The 11,308-nt window shown below is 49.7% G+C and overlaps 2 protein-coding genes across 2 annotated transcripts in view; both read left to right on the top strand.

The window, feature by feature from the left end:
* Window positions 1-32: 32 nt before the first annotated feature.
* Window positions 33-3,525, top strand: BCAS2 (BCAS2 pre-mRNA processing factor). The gene is made up of 7 exons (XM_058856119.1): window positions 33-189; window positions 270-362; window positions 944-1,014; window positions 1,108-1,269; window positions 1,945-1,995; window positions 2,522-2,602; window positions 3,096-3,525. The coding sequence occupies exons 1-7, from the start codon at window positions 97-99 to the stop codon at window positions 3,223-3,225; spliced, it is 681 nt and encodes a 226-aa protein (XP_058712102.1). The 5' UTR covers window positions 33-96; the 3' UTR covers window positions 3,226-3,525.
* Window positions 3,526-4,723: 1,198 nt separating this feature from the next.
* Window positions 4,724-11,308, top strand: part of TRIM33 (tripartite motif containing 33) — a 36,674-nt gene continuing 30,089 nt past the window's right edge. The window contains exon 1 of the mRNA XM_058855827.1: window positions 4,724-5,159. Coding sequence (XP_058711810.1) covers window positions 4,724-5,159 — 436 coding nt within the window. The remainder of the gene's footprint in view (window positions 5,160-11,308) is intronic.

Raw genomic sequence — 11,308 nt, 5'->3', positions numbered from 1 at the left:
TCTGAGCCAGGGGGGCGGGGTCTGTGCCCGAGCCGTGTGCGGTCTGGCCGGGCGTGACGCGAGTGCGCACGCGCAGTGCGCGCGACCGCGGCCAAGATGTCGGGCCCGGGGCTGGTGGCCGGGGACGTGGTGGTGGATGCGCTGCCCTACTTCGACCAGGGCTACGAGGCCCCGGGCGTGCGGGAGGCGGTGCGTGCGGGGCCGGGGTGGCTGTGGGGAGGGGCCGGGGCGGCGGGCGGGCCGCTCGCCTGACGCCCCGTGTGCGTTAGGCCGCGGCGCTGGTGGAGGAGGAGACGCGGCGGTACCGGCCGACCAAGAACTACCTCAGCTACCTGCCCGCACACGACTACAGCGCCTTCGAGGTGAGCTGAGGCGGCCTAGCAGCTCCCAGAGCCCAGCCTAGCGCCTCCCCGTACCCCGAGCGGGCTCCCACGCCCCCGTAGCCCGCTTGTCCCTAGTCCGTAACCTGGCTGTGACAGTCCCGGCCTGTGCCCGGCCTTCCCCGCACACCCATCTGCTGTGCCCGCCGCTGTACCCACAGAATCACCAGGCTGGAAGAGACCTTCAAGATCATCGAGTCCAACCCATGCCCTAATACCTCAACTAAACCATGGGACCGAGTGCCATATCCAGTCTTTTTTAAAACGCATGCAGGGATGGTCACTCCACCACCTCCCCAGGCAGACCATTCCAGTATTTTATCACTCTTTCCGTGAAGAACTTTTCCCTAACGTCCAACCTAAATTTCCCTTGGCGTAGCTTAAGGCTGTATCGTCTCGTTCTGTTAGTTGCTGCCTACCCTCCGCATCCCGCTGTGTCTCTGCCCGTGCCCCGGCTGTCTCTCCCCCGTTACCCGTTTGTGCCTCGTCCCCGTCCTCCCCAGCAAACCCCGCTTGTATCACCCCCTGTTCCCCACCTGGCTCTCACCGCTGCCTTTCCGCAGACTGAGATCATGCGGAACGAGTTTGAGCGCCTGGCGGCCCGGCAGCCCTTGGAGCTACTCAGCATGAAGAGGTGAGTGGGGCTGGCCCGGGCAGTGCCTGGCCCAGGTGAGCCATGCCCGGTGCCCAGGTGAGCTGTGCCCTAAGTGAGCCCTGCCCTTTGCAGGTACGAGCTGCCCGCCCCCTCTTCCGGGCAGAAGAACGACATCACGGCGTGGCAGGAGTGTGTGAACAATTCCATGGCACAGCTGGAGCACCAGGCTGTGCGCATCGAGAACCTGGAGCTCATGTCCCAGCACGGCTGCAACGCCTGGAAGGTGTACAATGAGTAAGGCCTCAGCTGCTCTGCTCAACACCAAGTTCTCTGTTGAATTTCTGTGTATTTATTGTGTGTAAATCCAGTGGGGAATCTTTAGAATGTAGCCTGGAATAGATTAACCCCTGTGAGAGAGCTGTGAGTGAAAGAGGAGGCTGATCTCAAAGCTGACCAAGGACAGCATGTGTTTTAATACATCTCAGTCTTGAATGTTCTTGGTTATTGTTGATGACAGTGAGTGTTAATTAAGACTAGTGATAGCCTGTAAAAGAATAACTCAGTGGTGGAAATGAGGATGAGTTACTACAGATCCTGGGTTTAGGCTGGAGTCGTAATAAAGCTGCTGCAAAAGCCAAGAAAAGTTTGTAGAGTATGACTGCAGGAAGCACTGGGGCTAATTCAGACAGAGAATGTTAATGTCCACTTTTGAGAAGGGTTAGCTGAGCCTTAGATAAAAGAGTAGGCCAAAGGAATGCCAAACGTAGCTCAGAGAGAAGGCAGAGGGTTCCTGAGCTCAGGAGAAGGGAAGCAGGTAAAGGATCTACTGGCTGGGACAAGGTGTTTGGGTTGCAGGGGCTTGTTGAATCCTTAACTCTGTGAAGTTAAATGTCAGGTGAAATGATTTAGCTGATTAGGCTGATTTAGCACTTGTGTGTTTTTAATGCTTTGCTTGCATTTTGTCATCAGGCACCTGGTTCATATGATAGAACAAGCCCAGAAAGAGCTTCAGAAATTGAGGTGGGTCATTCTTATTTATATTTTTGTACTGAAATTGGAAGTGAACCTTTCTCTCCCCCCAAGCTGTACAAAGGAAGATGTATGTGCTGGCTGCTGCCATGGTCACAGGGAAAAAGATCCAGTTAAAACAATAATTAAGAAATATGACCTTGCCCTTCCCAAGCAGTTACACTCATTGTGTCTGTTCTTCTCAAAATTCTGTGTTTGGTTTGTTCGAACTTCTGCTCTGGATTTGTGGAATCCTCCCTGAAATGTAGTAGTGCTTTCTTTTCACTGCTGATAATTTAATGTGCAGTTGTGTCTGTTGGGACATTGTCCCTGAAGTTGGGTTTGGCCTTTTATTTATCTCAGGGTTCTCTGTGAGCCCTGTACTGGGATTTGTCCATCTGGATGTTGTCATTACAGTCCTGGCTACACAAATGTTTTCTGGCAGTACTTCTAGGGATTGAGTGTACTTGGAAATTAGCAACAGGTACTGCAGATGCTAAAAAAACGAGGAAATAAAAATACATCTTTTTCTCCCCAGGAAAAACATTCAAGACCTTAACTGGCAGAGGAAGAACATGCAGCTCACAGCTGGGGCTAAGCTGCGAGAAATGGAATCCACGTGAGTATTGGCATTCTCTATTAACCCCTTCACAGGTTTCTCCATTGTTTGAAATTTACTTGAAATTCTTCTTCCACTGGAAATTGAGTGATCCTTTGGTGCTGCCGTAGGATACTGTTGCTTTGCAGAAAGTGTTTTAAAGTATTTATAGTTTGGTTCCATATTATATTTATTGAGGTTGAGTGATCAACAGATGGGAACAGGGTATATTTATTAGCTGCTTCAAATTTCTTAAATTGTCTTAAAACACTTCTTTATCTCAATATTGGCAGTTAGTGGATGAGTCTAATCATTATATCTTTTGTGTTTTCAGGTTTAAGAGGGTTAAAAATTTCTCATTGTCACTTTGGTTGTTCAAATGACCATTGATGTCAACCGAGGATATCATTATTTGGCATTTATACTTGCTTTGGAGCAATGGTTGACTTTGATTTTAAACCAGAGGACTGTTAAATAACTCATAAAGGCTCTTTTTATTTCTTTTCCCTTCCAGGTGGGTCTCTCTTGTCAGTAAAAATTATGAGATTGAACGAACTATAGTGCAGCTGGAAAATGAAATTTCACAAATCAAGCAGCAGCATGGGGAAGCAAACAAGGAGAATATCCAGCAAGACTTTCAGTGACTTAATCCTGACTTGTCTTAATGCAGCATGTGTTAAAAACTACAAACCAGACACTTAGGAGATGCTGTGTCTGTAGACACCTCTAGTTGCAGTTGTGTGAGGTGGTAAAAGGATATTTCCATCATTTCTTTTCCTTGTTTTAAATTCTAGGAGGAGGTAGAGTGGACTCAAAACATCCTGTTTAAATGTATTACAGGCACCATTAAATGTAATGTGAATTGTTTCACTTTTTATATACTTAAAGCAGGAGCTTGTGTTGTTGTGTTTCCCCCTATGCCTTTAATAAACCCTGTTTTGCTATTTGTCTGCTTTCTGCTTCATGTCCAAAGCCTGGGAGCTGTGGAGGAGGTGGCTGGGCCAGGTGGACCCCCAGAATTCCCTGCAGGGGCAGTGTGGGGAAACTGGACTTTGGGGTGGGGAAGTCTGCAGTTCCCAGAGGGGGCTCTGCTGCCACCTCCTGCACTGTTCCTCATCCCAGGGCATTATTCCTGATCTTGCTCCTGCCCTGTTCCCTGTCCTCATGGACTGACTCCCATCCCCATGCACTGCTCTGCGCCCCAGTGCCCTTTTCCCTGTGCCAGTGGGCCATTTCCCATTTCGCTGCTCTGTTCACCATCTCGCTGTGTTGTTCCCAGTCCAGGTCTGCTATTTCCTCTCTTGGTGCCCTGTTTTCCATGCTGGTTCATCATCCCTATCCCAGTGCATTATTCCCCATCCTGGTGCCCTATTCCCCTTCCCCATGGGTATTCCCTATCCCAATGGGTTATTCCCTAGCCCGGTGCCCTATTCCGCCCCCATTGGCGCATTAGTCCCTGTCCCGATGGGTTATTCCCCTTCCCAGGCCGTTATTCCCCAGCCCAATGGGTATTCCCCATCCCAATGGATTTCCCCCGTCTTCATGCGTTATTCCCCGGTGGGTTATTCCCCTTCCTGATGCGTTTTTCCCCTCCCCCATGGGTTATTTCCCAGGCTGTGTGAGTCATTTCCCGTTAGGAAGGGTTATTCCCCACCCCGGTGCGTTATTCCCCCTCCCGATGGGATATTCCCCAGGCCAGTGCGTAATTCCCCAGCCTGGTGCGCTACTCCCTATTCCCGGTGCGTAATTTCCCAGCCTGGTGCGCTACTCCCTATTCCCGGTGCGTAATTCCTGAGCCCGGTGTGCTGTTCCCTGTTTCCGGTGCGTTATTCCCCAGCTCGGTGCTCTGTTCCCGGTGCTCTGTTCTCCATCCCCATTCCCGTTCCCGGCGCGTTCCCGGGGGGCGTGGCCACGCCCCAACCGCTACCGTCCATTGGCTGGGCGGCCGCCAGCACCGCCCAATAGACTCTCAGCCCTTGGCCCAGTGACCGCCCGGAGCCCCGCCTCCCCATGACGTCACGGCCCGCCCTCCCGGCCCTACCGTTGCCGCGGGAGCGCGCGCGCGCGCGCGGCGCCGGTCCCGCCCGGTGACGCGGTGACGCGGAGCGTGCGCGGAGCGGGGTCGGGTTCAAAGGAGGAAACATGGCGGAAAACAAAGGAGGCGGCGGCGGTGGGGACGCGGCCGCCGAGGCCGCGCCGGGCAGCGGCGGCGGCCCGGAGCCTCCCGCCGGCTCGCCGTCCACTGCCGCGCCGCCCGAGGAGCGCGAGAGCCCCGGGGCGGCGGCGGCGGAGCGCGGCGGCGGCGTCGAGGCCGAGGCCGAGGCCGAGGCGGCGTCGGGGCCCGGTGCGGCGGCGGGGCCCGGCCCCAGCCCGGTGCCGCCGCTAACGCCCGCGGCGCCGGGGCCGTTCTCGCTGCTGGACACGTGCGCGGTGTGCGCGCAGAGCCTGCAGAGCCGGCGGGAGGCCGAGCCCAAGCTGCTGCCCTGCCTTCACTCCTTCTGCCGCCGCTGCCTGCCCGAGCCCGAGCGCCAGCTCAGCGTGCCCGTGCCCGGCGGCGCCAACGGCGACGTTCAGCAAGGTGAGCGCGGCGAGCGCGGGGCTTTCCGGAACGTCCCGCCGGGAGCGGCCCGCCCGCCCCGCAGCGCGGGGCTCGCCCGGGCCCGCTCGGCCTCTCTCGGGAGCGCGGGGCCGCTGCGGGCCCGAGCCGCGGTGCTGCGGGAGGGCACGGGCGGCCGGGGCCGGGGCAGTTGGGATGAGTGCGGACGGAGGCCTGAGGGTGCCCGTCGCAGGAAGGAGGGACGCGGACCTGCTGGAGCGGGCGTCGAGTTGGTCAGAGGGATGGAGCAACTGTGCTGTGAGGAAGGCTGAGGGGACTGGGATTGTTCAGCCTGGAGAAGCTCTAGGGAGACTCTAAAGCCGCTTCCGGTGTCTAAAGACAGTCTGTAATAAAAATTGGGGACAGACTTTTTAGCAGCACCTGTTGGACTGGAGATAATGGTTTTAAACTGGAGCTGGATCGGTTTAGATTAAGTATAAACAAAAAATGTTTACCGTGAGGGTGTTAAAACACCGGAACAAGTTGCTCAGGGAAGTAGTGGAAACATTCAGTGTCAGGCTGGACCAGGCTCTGAGCATCTAAGCAGTCTAAGATGTCCCTGCTTGTGGCAGGTGGATTGGACTAATGATCTTTAAAGGCTCTTTCTAACCCCAAATATTCTGTCATTCTCTCCTGTCTGTTTTGTTTCGGCTTTCAGGGGTGGCACAGCGAAGGCGAGTCAGGAAGGGGGTGGGCAGCTCGGTTCCACAGTTCTGGGGTAAAACATGTCTAATTAAATTCAGATGTTCTGTTGTTGCAGTATTGCCTGCCCAGGTGGGAACGCTGTGTGCACTGCACCTGCTGTCCTGTGCACTGAGATAAAGCCTTGCAGTGCTGTTTGTCACCTGTGCCCCGGGGCTCTGCCTGGACAGAACTTGTGCTAGGGAACAGGAGTATGCTGCTCCTTCCATGTGTTCTTATCAGAATCACAGCTTGGGGTTAATTTTTCATTTCTAATATGTGTTCAGGGATGGAATTGAAAAGCTTCTGGAGCTTTAGATGGGGTGACTCATGTGCTGTGGTGTACAGACCAAAGTAGGGCCCTGTTAAGTGGTTTTGCAGGTCCTAAATGGGCTCTATGGTCAGGGAGACCTTGTTTGGTAACACCTTTGCACTCAGACCTTCCCTGTGTTCCCCAGTGAAGGAATTAACCTGTCATGGTAGAGATTTTTTCATCCAGACTGTTCAGAAGTTCATCTGGGATGTGCTCTTAGAAAGTTCATCGGTTTTAAGAAGATGATGTATTAAATACAGTTTGATAATGCACTCAGTAAAGCACTCAGATGGTCTTGTGATCCGTGCTTTTAAATTCCATGTTCTACGTTTTGTGTAATACCATAGAGTGTCAGAGTGGTTTGGTTTGGAGGGGACTTTAAAGCTCATCCAGTGCCACCCCTGCCCTGGGCAGGGACACCTTCCACTGTCCCAGGCTGCTCCAAGCCCCATCCAACCTGGCCTTGGGCACTTCCAGGGATCCAGGGGCAGCCACAGCTGCTCTGGGCACCCTGTGCTGGGGCCTCCCACCCTCACAGGGCAGTGATATACACAGAACCCAGGAAGCAAGGTTTATTTTATTAGCAATTAGCAGGATTATCTGAGTCCTGCTGTGTCTGTAGGATACAGGTGTGAGAACCACTGCATACAAGCTGGAATATCACTTCCTGTTGTACACGTTTTAAGACTGCTTGTTGGTGTGCTTTGATATAGAAAGAGTTCATATTTGGACTGTTGCAGTAAAAAAGTTTTAGATGTAGTGAGCAAGGTACAGGGGACTGGAGCATCTTTCTTGTGAGGAGAGACTGTGGGGCTGGGCCTGGTTTGTCTGGAGAAGGGAAGACTGAGAGGGGATCCCATCAATCCATATGAATATATCCAGGGTGAGTCAGAGGATGGTGTGAGACTATTCAGTGGTGCCCAGGGCAGGACAAGGAGCGATGGCCATAAATTATAACACAAGAAGTTCCACCTGAATGAGAAGGAAATTTTTTCTGTGGAGGGTGGCAGCTGCCCAGGGTGAGGGTGGAGTCTCCCTCTCTGGACACATTCCAAACCCACCTGGACACATTCCTGTGTCACCTGCTCCAGGTGACCCTGCCTCAGCAGGGGTTGGACTGGAGGTGCCTTCCAACCCTAGCTGTTGTGGGAGTGTCCTGGAGGGCTGTGTGATCCAGCTGTGGATCCAGCTGTGGTGGTACCTCAGCCTGCACGAGGACAGGAACTGGCAGCAGCTCAGCTGAGGATGGGCCATGCAGAAGCATTTTTGTGGGCAGCTCTCTGTACCTTGAGAGTAGAATCAGCTGTGTGGCACAGGAGATGGTAACCAGTAAATCAGATAGAAAATGGACATTCTGAGCCTCCTGAGGAGCAGCGCAGTGCTTAGTCACACAGGTTCCTTCCCTGTTTTGGTAGTCACAAAGTGTGAAGTGTTACTTCCACTTCTTCTGATTCTCAAGTCTCCTTCATGACGAGCAGGTGGTTTTTCACGAAGGAAGAATTAAACAGAAGTGGTACCTGTAGCTGTACCTCAGGCGGGTTACACTTTATTACAGTTTTACACTTCTGGGTGTTGTGCCTGCTATCTTTCAGCATCTCTTCACATAGACCAGAGAAGTACAAGTGATATTTTCCTTGTTGCTTTCTTAGTTTCAGAGTTTGCTCAGTGAGAACTGTCAGGACTTAAAACAGTAGATACGTGTATTTATTGGGTAAAAACTGGAAATGGAATGTGAGCTTGGTGCTTGCAGAGCAGTTCTCTGAGTGACAGCTCCTTTCCTGGAGACAGCAGTGAGGATGCTGGAGACAGTGGTGTTGGGTCTGGATCAGCATCTCTGCTCCTGCCAGGCTCCCACTCCCTTCAGAACCACTCCTAAAGAAAGCAGAAGAATCGTCTCTATTCCTAAAAGTTAGAGAACCCCTGACTAAAGCTTAAAAGAATGATCTGAAGTTGTGGTTTGCTGTATGAAAAACACGTACTTGGTAGGTTCATACTTGTTTTGTTGGTGAAAGATGTTTATTTTGCTGTTGGTTACATTTATATGGGGAAAAAAAATAGAAGATTCTTGTTTTATATATTTAACATGAAACAAATTAATAATAAATAAATAAATTAAACATTTAACATGAAAAGTAGCATCTCATATTCAGTTTAATGTCTTAATTGGTTATGGGAATGTGCATTTTATTTGGTGGATAGATGATTTCGTAGTGGTGTTTCAGCTGTCCAGCTCCTCCTTTCAGAGTGAATAGGATACAAGAAAATGCCTGCATTTGTATCACAGTATTCTGAAAAAAACCAGCTGATTTCTAAGTTAGAGATTTCAGACTGTAACAGATTCTGTAAAACAACTTTTCCTGCACCCATGGCTGCTCCTGCTCCTGGAGGAGAGTTTTTTTTGTGGTTTCACTGCCTGGATGAGATATTTACAATCTCTCTTAAGAAGATTATCTCAATAGAGCGAGCATGGGGCTCTCCCAGCTCCTTGGGAATGTCATAATTACAATTAGGCTGAAAAACAAGCTGAAAAGCTTCCGCAGTTGGTTGTGTGTGTAAACTGAGGAACAACACATTTAGTACCCAGAGCTCTGATATTTGGTATCATAAATAGGTTTGATATGCTGAATTCAGCTCCTGTACCCAGTGTTGTATTAATCACACTTAAAGTTTATGTTTTTTTAATTTGCTGTGAAAGGAGGACGTAAAAGGTGTGATGTGTGTGAGGATGTGACATGTCCCTTACATGTTACATGAGTTTGGCCGTAGTTACTGTATTTTCAGTCTAGAAGAATGAAAATTCCTGCATCAAATAAGGCTGTTTAAGCTGTGTAAATGCAGCATCTTAAGTTTTATCAAAGTGGGTGCGAGTAAACATCACCTGAACTCACTTGATTCTTTACTTTTCTCCAGTGTTAATAAGTGAGGCTCATGAATATATGTTGGAACCCAGCATGAGTCCTGGAAAATGTTCAATTCATATTCTGGACTTATTAAAAATTTTACTTAAAAAAACCTTAAATTTCAGTCTAAATTAATACTGTATTGTAAAATATTTCCATCTGAGAACATTAAGGCACATGTTATTTTTATAAGAATATCTGTGGCAGCTGTAAATTTTTTTTCTTACTAAATATAATGTATTGTCAGTTCAGTGTGTGATAATTGCAATATAATCAAGGATTGTTCAATAAACAAAAAGCTGAGTTAAGGGTGGACCTTGAAAAGAGTTATTTTTTTTTAATGTATTTTTATTCTGACAGATTTCAATCTGATAGTGTTGCTCCCTTGACCTGTGAGGGTTTGTTTCAAGGTCTAATCACTGAAATTAGAGCAGGGTTTTGATGTATGTCTGTGCAGAAATATGCTTGGACCCTTGCAGTGCTGAGAGAAATAAATATTATGCACAAGGAATAACTACTATTGGAGTTCTCACCCAATAAATGGGACCTGGCAGAGATTCATTCCTGAGAGGGCTGATTCCCTGCCAAGCCTGAACCCAGAACGGAAGCTGGAGTTACTGGATTGCACAAGTGCTTGCAAATATTTCCTGAACTGGGAAGCTTCCTTGTCATTTTAACAGTGTAAACATCTGACAGGACTTTAATTATCTTACAGTCACTCAGTACTTCTGGGGGGGAATCAGGCTGATACTGCCACCCAACCCAAGCCTGCTGTGGAGCCAGATTTCTCCAGTGATGCTGCTTGCTCGACAGAAATTGGGTTTTGGGAGGTTGATTGTCAGGGGATGATGTGATAGGGTTTTAGGTTTGTGCTCACTGATGTCTCCCATGTATCAGCAGAATTTGAAGCCATTCCTTGGCACAAATGTGGTTGGAGTGGTGCATCAGGCGGGGTGGCAGGGCCAGGTGTGTCCGGCCCCACCCCTGGCCCAGAGCCGGTCTGGTGAGAGGTGACAGGAGCTTCCTCAGAGCCTGGTCCAGGTGTGTGCTGGCTGTGGGATGAGCAGTGTTGTCCCACGCTCCTTGGGTCATGGGGATAGCAATTCCTTTATTCCTTTATTGCTTTAATCCTTTACTCCTGGTTGCCCTGTCCATGGTTTTGCTGTCCTGCCCTTGGCTCACACTGCTGCGTTTGCCCCACTTTGGGAGTCTGTCCTGTACTGGGAGCCCTGTGCTGGTCCAGTGGGTCTCCTGGAGTGCTGAGGAGGAAGAGGGATGGCTATCCTTGTCCTGCTGGTGCAGCCTGGACACACTGCCCTCTCATGAAAGACGTGCTGTTGGCTCCTGTTCAACTTGGTATCCGTAACACACTTTAAACATTTATATTAGGGAATTAAGTGGGGTCAAAGTTACTTCTTTATCCTCGTGTTTTCATGGTTTCAGTACTCAGAATGTTACAAAACAACTGAAAAATTGATAAAGATTTTTGTGCTACACATCAGAGCTGCTCTTAAAGGAGCTGGATCGTAGAAAAACAGGAATTTTAGTATGTAAGTAGAGGTGTTTAGGAGCACAAGTGGTTGGGGTCAATCTGTGATTAAACTTTGAATTTATAAATTTGAACTACAGTGTCATGATGGAGAGGATCTGTTGGGTGCTACTGAGGTGCAAAGTGATTTTTTGATCTCGCACATCATGTGCATGCTCTGCTCTCCCTTGTTTGTGTCCATGAGCTCATCAGATCCATGCTATCCTCATTCAGATCAATAACTCTCTTAATTATTCCATTATTGCTTTTTGTTCTGTGTGAGATTTCAGTGAGATTGGGTTGGGCTGTTATGTGTTTATTTTAAGCTGATTAAAGTCAGCTTAGACTTGAAGCCAACAAGTGAATGTGGAGCCCTCAGTGTGGTGCTTCTTATAAAAGTTCCTTATTTTGCTTTAGCTCCTTTGGTGGTTTTAGGCAGTAGATAAGTTTCCATGGTTTCTTGTATGTTCCCCTTTCACCCCACATCCCCCTTGTCTCCCAGGGCTGGAGGCTTCTGTAGTGTTGGTAAACAAAACCTAAGAAAACAGAGGATGGTTGTAGGTGCGTTTGGTGGGGGAACAGGTTCATTCTTACTGGCTCAGGAAGCCTTGTTGTTGTAGAGCTGGTCTCTGAAACATCTGAGGGAATTCCAGAAAAAAATGCCCAGAAGGGTGGGTAGGGAGCAAAGAAGATGCAGAAAATTGCAGGT

This window comes from Poecile atricapillus, chromosome 23 (assembly GCF_030490865.1).
Source record: "Poecile atricapillus isolate bPoeAtr1 chromosome 23, bPoeAtr1.hap1, whole genome shotgun sequence".
In the NCBI taxonomy this organism is placed as follows: domain Eukaryota; kingdom Metazoa; phylum Chordata; class Aves; order Passeriformes; family Paridae; genus Poecile; species Poecile atricapillus.
Note: the sequence above shows the minus strand (reverse complement) of the source record. Positions and strands in the feature narration are given on the sequence as shown.